Consider the following 18,625-nt stretch of genomic DNA (forward strand, 5'->3'; position numbering starts at 1 on the left):
AAAAGCACTCCGGAAATATTTACTGAATAAAGAATAAACATCTTGTTGAGTCAAATAATGGTGGCTAATGACTTTAGCTTTTTATATCTTGGTCTTCTTTAACTATAAAAAGACGCAAACAATAATATATGCAGATATTACATTAAAGATAAAAAAAGATTCCTTACCACATGTTCTAGTTCTTCGAAAGTTTTGCAGTTAAGCAAGGCTTTTAATAAGCATTCAGACATCTTCCCCTCCTTCTTAATTTTCTGAATTGTACTATGAACCTTCTTTGCAACAGCCCTGAAAATAAAAACTTTTGTAATACACAATACCTATATGTCAACACTTTCTTGACGAGGTTACCTCAAACTTACAGAAAAATTGCAGGTAAAGTAAAAGGAACTTTTTTTCTCTCCCTTATCTGTGTGAGAATAAGTTATTATCACTCCCAAATACTGCAGTGTGCTCTTCCTATAAACATGAATCTTCTGCATGACCAAAAGTTAACCATCGATATCAGGTAATTAATACTGATACACTACTATCATCTAATCCTTAGTCCCCATTCAGGTTTCATCAGTGGTCCCAATAATGCCCTTTAGAGTGGATTCAGCTCAGAATCACAGGTTGCATGGAGTTGCCACACATCTATAGTCTCCTTCAAGTTAAAACGATATTTTAGTCTTTTCTTGATTTTCAAGGTCCTGATGCTTTTGAATGCTACAGAGCATTTATTTTGTAGAATGTTCTCACAGTTAAATTTGGATGACGTATCTTTGGCAGGAATGTCACAGAAGTGACACCGTGTTCTTCTCATTACATTGTATTAGGTGGTAAATGATTTTGATTTGTCCCATTTCTGATTAACTTGTTCATTTGATTAAGGTAGTATGTGCAGGTTTCTCCACATACTGTGGAGAGGTATTTTGTGGCTACGTAATTATCTCATTCCTCATAAAACTTTTAACTTATGCACTGATCTATTTGTATCACTATTGTTTCACAGTTTGTTTTTGTTTATTTGTTTTCATGGTTTGTTTGTCTCACTCTGTCACCGAGGCAGGAGTGCAGTGGCATGATCAAAGCTCACTGCAGCCTCCACCTCCTGGGCACAGGCGATTCTCCACCTCAGCATCCCAAGTAGCTGGGACTACGGGCACATGCAACCATGTCCAGCAAATAAACTCATGGTTTCTTACTTTATTTAGTGGTTATAATCCATTGCTACCACTTATTTTAATGTTCAAAATATTACAGATTTGGCCAGAAGTAGCCTCTTCCATCTAGCTTATGTGTCCTTTTGATATATCCCCATCATTCTATAAAAGCCTCCTTGTTCTCCGGCACAAGATATCACAGGGTCATCTTTTACTTTTCCTGCCCCAGTCCTAAAATCAAAAGACTGGTACTTAGAAACCAAGAACCAAGTTTAGAGTCAGACTTGGTTACTCAGCCTGTAATCTCAGCACTTGGGAGGCCAAGGCAAGGGGACTACCTGAGCCCAGAGGTTCGAGACCAGACCGGGCAACTTGACGAGAACTTGTCTCTACAATAAATCAAAACTTAGCTGGGCGTAGTAGTGAGTATCTGTAGTTCTGGCTACTTGGAAGGCTGAGGTGGAAGGATTGCCTGAGCCCAGCGGGTCAACGCTGGGGTGTCCATGAGTGTAACACTGTACCCCAGCCTGGGTGACCGAGTAAGGCTCCAACTCAAAAAAAATAAAAGAAATCAAATTTTGGGTACTAGGTATGCTCTTGCTGTCACTGCTCAGCATGGGCACACCTAGCACCCATAATTGGTTTCGGAATACCATTCCTCGCTAAAAAGAGCCAGGATTCCATGTAGAAAAGCTGATTCCAAGAATCAATGTACAGATATCAATCTATAAGTAGGACAAAAGGAGGGGTGGGCACACTAGTTCCCCCATTTTAAATAGGTTTCAACTATGAATATACAATCCTACTGTTACATTGAATGTTTCTCATCCCATTTCATTGCCTGTTCCTATTTATAGGATCTGCCCAATAATGGCATTGCTAAAATGATGGAAAAAATTAGAGATAATAATATGAGTTACTAAAAATGAGTGACAGGTCGGGCGCAGTGGCTCAAGTCCTTAATCCCAGCAGTTTGGGAGGCCAAGGTGAAAGGAGCCTGAGTCCACCGGTTCGAGAACAGCCTGGGAAACTTGGCGAGACCTCATCTCTACAATAAATAAAAAAATTAGCTGAGTGTGGTAGCGTGCACCTGTAGTTCTGGCTGCTTGGAAGGCGGAGGCAGAAGGATCGCCGGAGCCCAGCAGGTCGAGGCTGTGGTGGCCGGGAGCGGCCATTGCACCCCAGTCTGGGTGACAGAGTGAGACTCCAACTCAAAAAAAAAAGAAAGGAAAAAAAAGGAAGAATATGTAGTCTTTAGATTACAACCCATGTCCTTTATAGTACTGATAACTCAGACTGTTTTCAAGAGCTAAAGCCTACCAAAGTCATTCTGACAAAAGGCCAATTCCTGTTGGCCTACATATAAGGAAATAAAGAACCACCTTTTAGAAAAATACAAGAAACTTTTCCTACTATCCAGAATCATACTCTTTAATTCACTTTTTAACAGTGACAGGTAGTAAGAAGTATATTTTACCTTTCAGTCCAGCATATACATACATATATATCACATAACTAAAATGTTTCACAAAACAATATTTACCTTTACCACATAAATTGCATCTTATATTTCCTTTCTCTATTTCATTTTTAAGTGGTATAACTTATTAAATTTGTTTCACTCCTCATATATGGGTAGCAATTAACAGATTGAAAAACAATGCTCTACTTATAAAAAATGCTAAGCTTAGGAAAAAAAATAGAGACCGTATCTCTTTACCAAAAAGAAATCTCTGTATTACAGAAAAAGGTCTTCTAAGTTCCAGTCAATGCTCCTACTTACTTCAAGGAATATTCCCCTACTAATATTCAACGTATTTCTCTATTCATAGAAACCCAGAGGAAGAAACTCTTTTTAGAAGTGTTTTTTCACAGAAAAAGAAAATAATAATCTTGATATAAAGCTTCTATTTGTCCCTAATACAACCAAATAAGGTCAGAATACCTTCATTTTTATTCTTATATTTCTTATTTTTAGTTGGAGTCTTACTCTGTTGCCCAGACTGGAGTGTAGTAGCACACTCATGGGCACCCCAGCATCGACTCACTGGGCTCAGGAGATCCTTCCAACCTCAGCCTTCCAAGTAGCTGGAACTACAGGCATGTGCTACCATGCCCAGTGAATTTTTTGATCTATTGTATAGATGAGTTCTCACCAAGTTGCCCAGGCTGTTCTCGAACCCGTGGGCTCAGGCAATCCCTCACCTCAGTCTCCCAAAGTGCTGGGATTACAGGCTTGAGCCACTGCGCCTGGCCTATTTTTTTTTTTTAAGCCAACTATTCTTGCTTGTCTGTGACACTGTCCCCAATTTCAGGTCCCAAAACCCTCAGGCTTTCTTCATTACGTTGTCTTCAACCAAACAGAAAGCTTATTTACTTCAGAATTTTCAAACTGCTGGCCTTCCAGATGTAGCCCAGAAATTTCTTTTTTGTTTTTTGGGGGTTTTTTTTTTGTTTTTGTTTTTGTTTTGTTTTTGTTTTTGTTTTTTTTGAGTTGGAGTCTCACTCTGTCACCCAGACTGGAGTGCAGTGGCCGCTCCCGGCCACCACAGCCTTGACAGCTGGGCTCCGGCGATCCTTCCACCTCAGCCTTCCAAGTAGCTGGAATTACAGGCATGCGCTACCACGCCCGGCTGATTTTTTTATTTATTGTAGAGATGAGATCTCGCTGCCCAGGCAGGTCTCAGACCTGCGGGCTCAGGCAATTCACTCACCTCAGCCTCCCAAAGGCGCGGGATTACAGGCTGAGCCACCGAGCCCGGCTCTCTTTGGTTATTGAGTTGGAGTCTCACTCAGTGGCCCAGACTGGAGTGCAGTGGCCACTTCCAGCCACCGCAGCCTTGACCTGCTGGGCTTCGGCAATCTTTCCGCCTCAGCTTTCCGAGTAGCCGGAATTACAGGCGCGCGCTACCACACCCGGCTGATTTTTTTATTTATTGTAGAGATGAGGTCTCGCCAAGTTGCCGAGGCGGGTCTTGAACCCGTGGGCTCAGGCAATTCACTCACCTCGGCCTCCCAAGGCGCAGGATTATAGGCTGAGCCACCGAGCCCGGCTGTAGCCCAGAAATTTCTTACATAAAAACCCAGATTACCAGCTTCTTTTCAGAAACAGGAAGATCCAGCAAACTGGCCAGACAACCGTGCATGCCAGTGATCTGCTGGAGATGAGTAGGGGATGCCTCTCTTAGACAAGATTTATGATCTCCAGTTCCTATCACCTGTGCTTGATTATACTAGCCTGGCCCTGGAAGATTTGCATCTGAAACTACTTGATTAGCAAGTCATTTATGCTTCTGCATTGGCTAATTGATTCTGCCTCTCAATAAAGTATAACTTTCCACATATTTGCATTTTAATTATTGCAGGACTAAAAGAATTTCAACAAAAGTGGTAGAAAATTTAGTGAGACGCAAGTTTCCCCCAAAATAACAGGAAGTTTATCAGGCTTGTAGTTAAAGTAACTGTTAGTACTTTTAGAATGATAGGATTATGCCCAATTTTAATCAGATCCTTACTGTAGGCTTGAAGAACACAAAGATTAACACAGTGCCTGTAGAGACATGCAATAAATGCCTGAATGATGAACAGTATTTTAATAAACCCTATTGAATAATATGACCAGTCTTATGGTCTCTGTATACCTATTTCTGAGTTATTACATTAAGTCCAAAGGTATAATTTTTTTAAAAGATACTTTCCATTCTATAACCATACAAAACTTATAATCTACTAATATTAAATTACCATAACCATTGAAAGAATAAAAAAAGAAATACATATTTCCTACCAAACTCGACACTGCCAAAGTACTCTCCACTTAGGAACTTTTCAGAATTAAGTGGACAGTTTTATGCAAACTATTAAAGATTTAGACTAAAATGCACTTTCTGAGTTTCCTGCTGGCATCCCTAATTTTGTCATTATGCCCAATCATTTCTATGAGAGAAGATGTACTCCCTCACTGCAGACCACCTTTTCGCTGACACAGGCACAGGCTATGCATAAACACACCAGCAGAGGGACTCCACACACCCTAAGTAAGTAAAAGAGTGCTAGCTTTCTCCATCAGAAGAGGACTATCTCCAGATTACAACAATTCAAGGAAAAAAACACCGAAACTGTCACTCCCTTCCTCATTTCTCTTTATTTGCTCCTTACACTAGACTCATCCCTTCTCAGGTTTCTTACCGTAGTTCTTCTAGAGTTTGTTGAACTTCTCTCAAGGAATCAGCATCAAGGTTATTAATTAGCTCTTTTCGATAACGTATAATGAAGGGAATTGTGTTATCATCATTAAAGAGACGAATGATGTTGGCACAAACCCAAAGTTCAATATTAGTTCTTTCAGATAATACCTGCAAATTAAAGACACTTAGTGATTTTAAATACTGAAAATTAAACATCTATATTACAATATATGATTTCAAATATAGTATCAAATAATTTTCTCCAGCCACTTAGTGACTACCTGATTTTGTTAAAAAAGGAAAGAAAACTATATAAATGTGTGTATGTGTGTGTACTGATGATCACAGTGGCAAAATAGTAATTTTTACTAATTCAATAAAATCCAATCAAAACCACTTTATCATTCAAATTCCACAGTGTCCAATGAGGGCGCTTTTCAATGATATACTTTTCATCTCTCAGATCGGTAGCAAAGATCAAGGAGTTAGTAACTCATTGTGTCAGCATGAGTGCAGGAGAAAGCCATTTTTAATCACTGCTAGTGAGAAGGTACAATGGTCTAACTGCCAGAGGAAGAGCAATTTGGCAACACCTGTTAAAAACACAATGCATAAACTCTTTGACCTAGCAATTCCACTCCTGGCAATTTATCCTGATACAAACATACCTCTGGGAAATGATAATATTATTTACAATAGCTTTTTTGAAGAACTGTTTCTAGCATAGTAAAAGTCAGCAAAAACCTAAGTTTACCGTAGAGAATGGTGAGTAAATTATGATATGCCCATACAGTAGAACACCATACAACCATTTTAGAATATGAGGCAGCATTATATGAATTGATATGAAATGATTCACAAAAACTGGGAACAGGTTGAAGGCTAGTGTTGGAAGACCCTTCAGTATCTTTTGAATTTTGTATCATGCAAAGATACTACATATCCAAAATATTTAATTATTTAAAAAATTAAGTCTGTAGGTCTCAGCAAAATGCACATGTAAGCAGAAAAGTTAACTAAGGTTGGCCCAGAAAAGAGAAAGAATAAAACACAATTTCAGTAACTGTTCTCAAAAACCCAAGCAACTTTTTCAAAGTAAAGAACAGAAGAAGTTTTATTATTATTTCAACTTTGATGCCCAAGATCTGCCAAAAATTGGAAGTAGGGGATAACAGGGAAAAATGATAAAAGAAATATCATAATCAGCTGATTACTAAAATCAAATCAAGATATATAACAGACTACATATAAAGACTGGGCACAGTGGCTCATGCCTTTAATACCTACACTTTGGGAGGCCAAGATAGGCAGACTGCTTGAACTCAGGGAGTTCAAGATCATCCTGGGCAACATATCAAAACCTCATCTCTACAAAAAAAAATAAATAAACAACAAAAAAAACTAGCCAGACGTGGTGCCACATGCCTACAGTCCCAGCTACCCAGGATGCTGAGGCAAAAGGATCACCTTAGCCCAGGAGTTCCAGCCTGGGTGACAAGAGTAAGACCCCAACACACACACACAAAAAAAAACTACATATGAAATAAATGGTTGAACTCCAGAAAGGAACCTCATTCTCTGGGCATCTTAAACCTGAGACCTACATTTTATCACCCATTCTGATGGATTAATACCAAATCTCTAGTAGAGATAACAATTGCACATCTCCAGCCCTGAATTGCTTCCACATGAGCTCCTTCTAGTCAACTATTTGACATAGACTCTTGGAAATCTAATGGGTAACTCAAACTTTGCAATTGCAAGGTGATCTTAGCCTCAAACATTTCTCCTCCAGTTTTACTCATATGACATCTATTCGAACAGCAGTTCAAGCAAGAAAACTAAGAGTCTAAAGTGTTCCATCTCCTTCAACTCTTAAATTCAATTCCTCTCAAGAACCAGTTAACTTGATCTGTAAAACATTTCCTTGGTCTATCACTGCTCTTCATTTCTTCTGCCCCATGCTGCAGTCTAGTTCCAGACCAGGCTGAGCAGCATATAAGACCCCATCTTTCTCTCTCTCTCTCTCATTTTTTGTTTGAATTGAAGTCTCATTCCATCACCCAGGCTGGAGGGCAGTGGCACACTCACAGCCACCCCAGCATCGACCTGCTAAGCTCCAGTGATACATCTGCCTCAGTCTTCCAAGTAGCTGGAACTATAGGCATGCACTACCATGCCCAGTTAATTTTTTATTTATTGTAGAGACAAGGTCTTCCCAAGTTGCCTGGGCTGGTCTTGAACCCGCAGACTCAGGCAATCCACTTGCCTTGGCCTCCCAAAGTGCTGGGATTACAGGCTGAGCCACTGAGCCTGGTCAAGATCCTGTCTCTTAAAAAAAGAATACAAAAATTTGGCTTGGCATGGTGGTGTGACTATGGCCCTAGCTACTCAGGAGGCTGAGAAAGGAGGATCACTTGAGATCAGAAGTGTAAGACTGCAGTGAGTTACAACTGTACCACTGCACTCCTGCCTGGGTGACACAGTGATAGCCTGTCTTTGAAAAAAAGAATAATATTTTCAAAATGTTTACTGAACACCAACCTGTCACTGATTTCCAATTGCATTTGGAATCTAAACTCTCTACTATGACCCAAAAGACAGTAGCCTCTCTCTCCCACCTCACCCTGTCTTCCCCTAGATCATCAGAAGCCAGTCCAATGGCGTTCTCCCAGTTCCTAGAACAAGCCCAGTTGCTTTACTCTGGAGAGTCCTTCATGAGATTGCTCCCCCATTCAGCAATGTTTCTGTTGCTTGTTATGTTCCCTAGTCCCCACAAAATCAAACTTGTATTTTCTCCCTCAAACTTGTACCTTTTCCTGTTTCCTATTCCAGTCAACATCACAATCATCTACCACAGAAACCTTATGGGATATTGTGGTCACCTTTCCCAATATTGTGGTTACCTCCTGCTAACGGCTATGTGGTTTGACAGCACTTGACCCCAATTCCAGCTCCCGGTTCAAGTTACCAGTTGTTTTAAAATTAACAACAGCCAGAGTGCCGTTTTGTCCCAGCCAGAGAGATTAGCCCATTCAGCATGAACCTCAAGATTTGGGCTAGAACTCTGGACCCAGGTACAATTTCTTCCTGTAGAGAAATTCGGTTTGTTGAGGTAGAAACCCAATGCTGTAACTATTTTGCTATTAAGAGGATGGTAGTGCTAAGAGAATAATAGAGATTATTTCAGCACATTGAAAATTTCCTGTTATGCTGGTCAATAAATCTTCTTTATTGCTTAAGATGGGTTTTCTCTTATAGTAACCAAAAGCATTCTAATCAATGGCCTCTGCTTTACTGTGTGCTCTCCATCACACCTATCTACTCTGTCACCAAGGAGATCACCAATGACTGTTTATATGAAGTTCTGTTAACCTTGATTTCAAGGAGCAAATTTGCATAAGCAGAACTTCTGAAATGTCTGTTCTTTCCCCTCAAGTGCTCTTTCCACTAATACCATCTTTTTTCTGAACCTAATAGCAAGGGTTTTTTAGTTCTCTATGCCTCCCACCCATTACCACTGATTATATTTCTAAAATACAGATATAATCAAGCCCCTTATTTTTTCTTTTCTATTTTTGAACTTAAGCTCCAATGACTCTTATCTACCTGCTGGTAAAAGCCCAACCACTTCCCTCTTGAGAGGTCTTCATGAGGCTACTCGTGAAGGAGTTAGCAATCTAGAAGGGAAGATAAAACATTAATGGAAATAAGTACACATAAAACAGCATGTGCCAGGCAGTAAATGGTACTATATTTTCAGAGAACTCTGAGAAAGCTCTCCCTAAGGTACTCAAGGGAGGTTTGCTGCAGAGGCAGCATTTCAGTTGGCCCTCGAAAGATAGGCAAGATTCTGAAAGACAGAGATGACAGGTGGAAGCGACTAAAAGGCTCATTACTTTGGAACTTTGTGATTGTTAGAGCAATCCATGGGCTCCCACTATCCGACAGATCAGCTATTGTTAAGTAAAAGAAACCTAAAACAGCCAAACCCCCAGACCCACATCAGGATAGCAGTAGTTCCTAACAAACCCAGAAAGCCTCATATGAGTTAAAGGAGAGTATATTGCTGCTTACACAAACTTCCTCCTTGAAATTAAGGCCAATAAAACTACATACACGCTGTCATCACTTTGGGTCTCCAAGTCATCACATTTCTTACATATTGATTTAGCCAAACATTTATTTGAGTTCATGTTATATGTCAACAACCATACTAAGCCAGGGATAATCAAGATGTAGAAAACCAAGTCCCTCTTCCCAAGGAGTTAACAAGCTAACAAAAGAAGACAGACAAGTAAATAGCTGAAATACAGTGTGATCTTTACTCTGACAGAAGCATATGCACATTGTTTTAAGAGCACAGGAGAGGTAAAAACAACAAATTCTGAAGCAACTGAAAAGCAGCAACAGAATGAAGATCTCTCCAAGCAGTTAAATGGGAGGCAAGAATACAAGGAAGAGAGAATTGTATATTAAAGGCCACTGAGGAGAAATCACTCCACTTGTTCTAAATTGCGAAAAGCTCAGTAATGTTGAAATGTATGAGAGGTGTTGTGATTAGGTAAGAAACGGAAAGGTGGAAGAGACTGGATGGGGAATTCTGTAAAACATTTGAACTTTATCCCACACTCAGTATGAAGCCATTCAACAAATGACATGCTCATTGCTTGGTTTCAACTGTTGAGTCAACTCCCTTTTGGAGAGTCAAGATCTCTGGACTATAGCAGTGGTTCACAAGGTATGGTCCTCCAACCAGCAGCATGACATCATCTGAGAACTTATTAGAAATGCAAATTCGGCTGGGCTCGGTGGCTCAGCCTGTAATCCCAAACTTTGGGAGGCCGAGGTGAGTGGATTGCCTGAGCCCGCGGGTTCAAGACCCACCTGGGCAACTTGACAAGACCTCATCTCTACAATAAATCAAAAATTAGCCAGGCATGGTAGCGCGCGCCTGTAGTTCCAGCTACTTGGAAGGCTGAGGCGGAAGGATCACTGGAGCCCGGCAGGTCGAGGCTGCAGTGGCCAGGAGCAGCCACTGCACTCCAGTCTGGGTAACAGAGTGAGACTCCAACTCAAAAAAAAAAAAGAAATGCAAAATCTTGGGCCCCAACCAAAGAGCTACTCAATCAGAAACTCTGGAGTAGGGCCCAATAACGTGTTTTAGAAAAATGAGGCAAACAATAAAGAAATAACTAAAAGAGTTAAAAGTAGAGAGCCAGTCTTGGGGATAGAAAGGGGTAGAACAGGGAACTACTGTAGTTTTTACTTGTAAACCATTCATTTATCACTTTAATATTTATTTAAAATTAGTGGAGAGAAATGTAGAGTATGGAAGGGAAAGGACATTCCTGAGAATTTTTTCACCTCTAAGACTTAGAGAGGCACTGTTTTTGACTGTTTTAAGCTAACACCTATATAGAGTCTGTGTTCCAAACACTTCTACACATTCAATATAAACTCATTTAAACTATATGTGATAGTTTGTATTATTATTCCCACTTTACAGAGGCAAAATCTGAGGCCCAAACAAGTAAATTTCCCAAAATCCTACAAGCTATATTATCTCTTCAAATTTTTTATTGTATGCAAAGAAACAAGATTTTGGGGGGAAAAATACAAATTAATCAAATTGCATCACTTCTCTTCCTGCAGATAAGTGAGACAGGGTGACTTCAAACTATCCTTGGAAGGTCTAAAACCTCCAAGGAAATGTCTTCTCCCAAAGCGTCCTGAGATTTAATTCTAAAAAAAAAAAAAAAAACCCCATCCCCTCAGTTAAAAAAGAAAACATCTGGGTATCAAGCAAATAACCTATATAGACTTAATCATCCAAGCAGCATCTGCATCTTAAAAGAACAAGTAAATTCATTGACTCCATATGAGTAGAATTGAGAAAATTTTCTATTCAAAATAACTCCCAAACCAGCAACTGGATACTTCCCTTCTGAAACGCTATTGATTCCTGCTGTATTCTTTACCCTTACCTAGTTATTTTATTGTATCATTTATTTTATCACATAAAACATTTTCTTAAAGACTGCAAAAGCAAAATTAACCTATGCTGTTAGAAATCAGAAGAGTGAGTCAGGCACCATAGCTCAGCCTGTAATTCCAATACTTTGAGAGGCTGAGGCAGGAGGATCACTTGAACCCAGGAGTTCAAGACCAGCCTGGGCAACTAGCAAGACTAACTCTACAAAAATAAAAAAATTTTTTAAAAATTAGCCTCTAGTCCTAGTCCTTACAATGAGCTATAATTGTACCACTGCATTCCAGTATGGACAATAGACCAATACCATATCGGAAGGAAGGAAGGAAGGAAGAAAGGAAGGAAGGAAAGAGTGATTTTAAGAGAGAAAACGGGGAATGGGAAAAGGATATGAAGAAGGATTCTGAGGTGCTGGGAATGTTCTGGAAGGTGATTACATAGTTACACTTTTGAACATTCCTGAGCTGTACACTTGAGTACAGTTTTCTGTATGTTATGCTTCAAAAAAGTTTTGTAAAAAGCCCATAGTAAATTATATTAACAAAAGTACCATAATTTACTTTTGTTAATCTCTCCTGGGACAAACAGGTTCAACCTAATGAGTGGTTCTACACAGACATGCAGAATTGCAGCGAGATGCCCAACTCAGAGATGTTGAACCACCTTTTCCGCTCACTTCTTTCCCCAATCTTGTCATTTCCATGGCTTTCTTCACATATGTAATCCCACACCATCTCATGTAACAAAGGGGAAATTGGCTAACAAAGTGGTTTTTGCTTGCTTTTTCTCCCTATTTTTAGCAATTTTTACTAAGATATTACACATGGCTGCTCAACTCCCCTTTACCCACCACTCTCAAAATAAAGCAACTGTTCCACAGCAATCCTATCTTTGGAGCAGTTTAATTTTCTCAAAAATTGCTTGTAGCTACTCACTTCTTCAAATTTTTATATTCATAACATATCTGCATAATGACTTTAGCAAAAATTAGTTTCTGGAAGCAACCACACATCAGCAATGGGGAGAAAGGGCTGAAAAGGTTGCTTCTGTCAAGAGTCTGGTGACTCCCCAATCCTTGATCAGTAAATAGACACAGAATATGTTCATATGTAAAGTCTGTTAAACAAAATTATAGGAAGTAATTTTTTGGACAAAGCACCTGCACTAGGCCCAAAAATACCAGACTACAAACTAAAATGGAGACACTCAGGCTAAAGTTCCAGTCACCAAACTAACTCAAACAGAGAAGCAGCAGAAATGGGTGACCATAAGGCAGCAGAAAAAGAAAACTAAGAGTATCTTCTCTGAGGTCTCACGGTTTTACAATTTCTGGTTCAAGACCTTTGGGAAGATCTGATCACATTCTGCCCCCTTTTGTTCCTTGAAAAGTCCCTGTGTCCTTGACAATAAACTATTTTCTACTTAAGCTCATTAGAAGCAGGTTTCTATTACTAGTAAACTAGAGACAAATGGCTAAGGCAGATCCATTTTCATCTCTTTCTCTGTAACAAAGATTAGGGAATGGGGTGGGAAGCAGTGCCATAAAGTAAGCAGCTCTTGACTAAACTATGAATAACTTATTAACAAGTCTCAAAGACCAGAAACTTCATGGTCTTTGAGACCTCCCAACCTTCCTCCTACACACTGTCAACTACCAGAAGTGGCTCTATATCAATAACAAAAATAAGCTAAAAAGTGTTAGTAAGGGAGGAAAGTGGGACATGTCCACATGCCCCTGTAGATCTAGTCAGGGATCAAGAACTCTGTGATTTAAGAAATGCAGGATGAAACTGATGCAGGTAGTCCATGGACCACACATCAAAAACATTGCCTTCTAGGTCTAAATTAACAAAGAAAAGAAAAGTATAGAAAGGAGGCTGATCATACTCTGTTTCTCTAAGATACCTTGGACTATAGAGTTCAGGAAGAAGAGTGAAAGGAAAAGCTGCAAAGCAACATTCTACTCCTTAGTGAGCCAGACAGAAGAAATGTCATGATTAAAAATTACTGGTCTCAGTGGCTCAGCCTGTAATTCCAGCACTTTGGGAGGCTGAGGCAAGTGGACTGCCTAAGCCCGTGGGTTTGAGACCAGCCTGGACAACATGACAAGACCTTATCTCTACAATAAATAAAAAAAATTAGCCAGGTGTGGTAGAGCACGCCTGTAGTTCTGGTTACTTGGAAGACTGAGGCAGAAGGATCGCCGGAGCATAGCAGGTCAATGCTGGAGTGGCTGTGAGTGTGCCACTGTACTCCAGTCTAGGCAACAGAGTGAGACTCCAACTCAAAAAAAAAAATAAATTACTGGTGACATTCCACTAGTTAATAGAAAAGGCTACATGAGTAAAAAGATATTCCTCTGAAGAAAAAAGAAGACACACAGACCATTCCAGACAGAAGTAGTGTCAGACTCCAGCAGAAGTAGTGTCAGACTCCAGCAGAGGCCCTGGCCTCTACAGCCTCAACTCACAGCAGGAGAAGAAGAACATTTCAGAATCACACAGGACAGATGACAGGGAGGGAGGCCGCCCCTATCTATCCTGAGCAGCACTGGCATAAGTAAGTTTGAAATGATCCCAAGGTGTGCTGGAGCAGACAAAAGGTTGAGCCACACTTCTGGTCTCCTCTACTGTTCCCAAAGTCAGCCAAAAAGGAAAAAAACAAAAACTGGGAGAAATCTGGCTTCCCCTGTAGTAAGAGATATAATTCGGTACAACATAAAAATTCTTCTAGACTTTTCTTTTTTAAAAAAATTCCTAAGCCTTGTTTGTAGAACATTACAACATTATACTAGGGGCTAAACAGATAAATGAGCAGTCAATGATATAATCACCTGCACTGCTTTTATGGGAAAATACAGTCTAAGTTCGAAGAAAAAAACTTAACAAACATGTTGGCTTACTCTGTCTACCTAGTGTATACTAACTAAAACACCATGGCGAAAACCTTTATTGACTGAGGTTACAGCTCTTAGTTGAAGAACTGATGATAAAACAGTGTACCCAAGAAAGGAGCCAGTGGCCAAAGCCTCCAGAAATCACTGGCAAAACTTAAAAGAGAATTGAAAACTCCCAGTCCTTCCCTTAGTCAGTACAACCGCAATGCTAATCAAAAAGGAATCAAACCAACTAAAAAGAAGGGAAAAGCCACACATACCTGTACTATGTCCCAGTTCATTTCCACCTCCTCTTTAATACTGTTGGCATTTGCTGGAAACTTAACAGGCTGCCCCTGAGGACACAGTTCAGTCTTCATTTTCTTTAAAGGGGACTGACCAAATGTAAAGTCATCTTCATTCTCTTCCTTCTTGCAGGTACCTTCCCACATAGTGCTTGTGGATGGTGTCTCTGTACTATTACTCCCACTCTCTAAGCTGCTGGCTTTGCCGGTTTCTTCATTAACTTTCGGCTTTTTGGTCCTTGGAGTTGAAAGTGACTGAGCTGAATTTTTCCGTTTTGTCTTTGCTGTTTTCAGCGTCTGTACAGTATCCAATTTTTTTCTGTCTTCCAAATTAACATCAACAATAGCCACAGAGCTATTCTATCAAACCACAAAGAGAAAACCTGAGAATTAGAAAATGAATAACAATTGCCCTGGAATATTACTCAGAAATAGAAGTGAACAAATGATTGATACACACAATAACCTGAAAGAATCTCAAGGAAATTACTTGGGGGATAAAGCTAATCTCAAAGTTACATACTATATGGTAACATTTATATAATATTCCTGAACAGATTACAGTTGCCATAGGTCAGAGATGATAAGGGCAGAGTAATACTATCCTTGTGGCAATGGAACTCTGTGATGGTAGTTACACAAAACTGTACATGTGATAAAATTACATAGAGCCAAATACATACATACACACACACACACACACACACACACACACACACACACACAACATTGGAAAAATCTAAATATGAACAGCAGATTTTATCAATGTCAGTATCTTGGTTGTGACATTTTACTAGTTTTGTAAGATGTTACCATTGGGAGAAACTGGATAAAGGGTACATGGAATCCCTCTATTATTTCTTACCACTGCATGTGAATTATTTAGAAGTAAGCTTAATTCTTTAAAAAATGAGTAAAGGATGGCTCTACAAATGTTGAGAAAATCAAGATTAAAACTTGGAATCAAAGTCAATCATTTAGCAGGGAGAAGAGTAATGTTCACACGCTCATAAAACTCTAAGAATTACCCTGGCTACCAATTTATGCAGAAGCCTAGAGAACAGAACATAGAAGGACAGCAGAATAAAGTCAGGCATTTTGACGGGAATTTACACAGCAAACCACACAGGTGTCTAGCTAGGGACTACTCTGCGCTCCACCACTGCATCCCCCAGGTGACAGCTCAAGTGTGAAGAAATGAAACCTGGCACTCATGTTGGCACTGAGAAAAGAGTTGTAAACAAGACCCTAACCTCAAGGATCATATAGTTTTGCAAGCTAGCCTCTTTTCTGTTACCTAAGTGAAGCAGATAACACAACCTCATATGAACAACTCTCAAACCAAATTTCAGTCAAAACTCAATCTTCTCTCCTATCAAATATTTTTTCCAGAATACTGACTATTAAAAATATTGGGAGTATTATTCTCAGTAAACAAATAAAGAGCACCTCTACTGCAACGCCCACCTGCCACCACCACTATCTGAATGTCTGAACTTGAAAATCCCGCGCCTTTGGGAGGCTGAGGTGAGTGGATTGCCTGAGACTGGGGGTTCGAGACCCGCCTGGGCAGCGAGATCTCATCTCTACAATAAATTAAAAAATCAGCCGGGCGTGGTAGCACACGCCTGTAATTCCTGCTACTGGGAAGGCTGAGGCAGAAGGATCACCGGAGCCCAGCAGGTCAAGGCTGTGGTGGCTGGGAGCGCTCACTGCACTCCAGTCTGGGCGACAGAGTGAGACTCCAACTCAAAAAAAAAAGAAAGAAAATGTTGAATAGGCCAGGCTCAGTGGCTCAGCCTGTAATCCTGCGATTTAGAAGGCCAAGGTGAGTGGATTGCCTGAGCCCGCGGGTTCGAGACCCTCCTGGGCAACTTGGCATAGACCTCAACTCTACAATAAATAAAAAAATTAGCCGGCATGGTAGCACACGCCTGTAGTTTCAGCTACTTGGAAGGCTGAGGCGGAAGGATCACTGGAGACCAGCAGGTCAAGGCTCCAATCTGGGTGACAGAGTGAGACTCCAACTCAAAAAAATAAAAAAGAAAGAAATGTTGAATATTAGATAGCCCTCTGAATATTAAATTTTTGCTTATAATGGATCAGAGCAGAGATAAGAAGATAAAATGAGCCCCAGGCCTAAGAGAGTTGATAATAATGTAATCAAATGAATTAGTATAACTAAGAAAGAAAATGTCAATCACAAAAGCAGTTGTCGTCCACAGAGGAACAGAAAAGGAACTGTAGAAAGCAAATGTGATCAGCATTCTTCTAAGCAATGTATAAGAGAAAAAAGCTTAGGAAACAGATTCTGAGTATTTTCATCCCAATGGTAAGAGAACTCTGCTGTGAGACTGATACTTGAGACTACCTTAGCTACATGCAGCTAAACCATTCAATTGTCACTGTGACAAACACAGTGCTTAGACCACAGGAGACATTCAATAAATGCAAATGAATGAATTGATCTAATCCTCCTATTCTGGGTCCATGCTCATTAGGCACATTTCTAATTACTTAATTCTCTATTTAGTTCAATCTCCAAGAAGAAAAAGTGCTAGTCATAAGATGATTACTTTAATATTAATGATTAAACCAGCACTCTGGTTGCATACATCTCTCTTGTGAGCTGGCTGATGTAAAAACACCCATGAGTGATACATCGGTTTATGAAGTGCTGACAAAATCAAGCTCCTGACTTGGAAACCCAGTTCCATCACTTACTATCTGTGTACCATGAACAAGTCACTTAATTATCTCTTGCTCTGACTTTCTCATCTACAAAATCAGAATTATAGCACCTGGCCTCAACAATTGGTATAAAGATTAAGTAATATCAATCCAATGAAATTCTGAGCATGTTATCTAGCTAATTAATGGCAAGCACTCAAATAAGTGCTGATGCCACTATCACCACCACTACCACACTCAGACCACCTCCTAGGAAAGGAAAAAGGAAATAGATAAAGAAATACAGTGGATCCGATGGTAAATAGTATTAAGACTCATGGCAGAGATGACCTTGCAGGCAGTTTTTGTCATACACACAGTTTGCCCCACTCTGTGCAAGGAGAAAGTAACATCATCAATCAGGAAAACATGACAGAGTTCCTTCTTTCTAGCTACAGCACCTACCAGTTCCTTCTTCACAGCAATGCCTTCTGATTCATCACTGATCTGTGGGGCATTCTTCTTCACCCGAGGTGCCCTCTTTGGTTTGGATTCCTTGGGAACAGGCTGCTTACGGCTTCTGGGAGCTTTCTTTTGGGGTTCCCAGACACTATCTTCCTTGTCATCTTCTTCAGAGGCGGATGATCTAGGAGTAAATTGACAGAAGAATTTCCAGGAAAAATAAAACCAAATGTCAAAGGTAAAAATGATACATGCTTCTTTTAAAAAGATGATAAAGTAGGAGGTGCTACATTTAAAATGGAGTGATATGCGCACAGGCTGTGAGTTGTTATTGCTAAGAACAGAACCAACAGAGTTAATTGGGGTCCAATGTAAAAATATCCCAATATGCTGTAAATCACAGGTCTCTCCGTTCTCTTCTCTCCTAACTGACAAACACATGCACACACACATTCAAGACACAGAAAATAAGTTATTACCTTAAGTAATTTACTGGGTCATGTCACACAATAGTCAATGCAAGCTTTTCCATTTTAACAGTGAAGAGCACTTAAATAAGTTCATAAGTGCTAATCAAATTCATTTAAACTGTATTAAATTATTCTAATCAATGAAAGGAGTGAGAAATGGCTCTAGGAAACACCCTAAATTACATAAAAAGGCAGCAACAAGACCCTTCCAACCGCTTTAATTAACCCTTTTTTCCTTTCACCAAATGGATTTGTTTCCTGATGAGGTTGGATCAGGTGTAGCTACAAAGATTTTCTAACAACCAAAAATCAAACTCATAGCAAGAGCAAAGAAAAAGCAGCCCTGTGAATTCTGTTAAAGGAACATCATGCTCCTGCCGTCCCAGTGAATTCTATTTCTACCCTAATGTACAAGGTCATTAGTGGGAAAGATGACCACTTCCTTCACTAAGACTAGTAAATAAGGATGTGTGGACTTTTTAACAATATGTTCTGCCTGGAGGCAGAAACTCGACTGGATGA

At 39.9% G+C, this 18,625-nt stretch overlaps 1 protein-coding gene across 1 annotated transcript in view; it reads right to left on the reverse strand.

Annotated features, from left to right (window-relative positions):
* SRBD1 (S1 RNA binding domain 1) overlaps nucleotides 1-18,625 on the reverse strand; it is a 237,641-nt gene that overhangs the window by 210,210 nt on the left and 8,806 nt on the right. Inside the window, exons 3-6 of the mRNA XM_008064317.2 lie at nucleotides 17,637-17,817; nucleotides 14,478-14,861; nucleotides 5,331-5,497; nucleotides 168-285 (exon numbers count right to left, since the gene is read on the reverse strand). Coding sequence (XP_008062508.1) covers nucleotides 168-285; nucleotides 5,331-5,497; nucleotides 14,478-14,861; nucleotides 17,637-17,817 — 850 coding nt within the window. The remainder of the gene's footprint in view (nucleotides 1-167; nucleotides 286-5,330; nucleotides 5,498-14,477; nucleotides 14,862-17,636; nucleotides 17,818-18,625) is intronic.

This window comes from Carlito syrichta, unplaced genomic scaffold (genome assembly GCF_000164805.1).
Source record: "Carlito syrichta isolate Samal-C Ts95f unplaced genomic scaffold, Tarsius_syrichta-2.0.1 Scaffold307284, whole genome shotgun sequence".
NCBI lineage: Eukaryota > Metazoa > Chordata > Mammalia > Primates > Tarsiidae > Carlito > Carlito syrichta.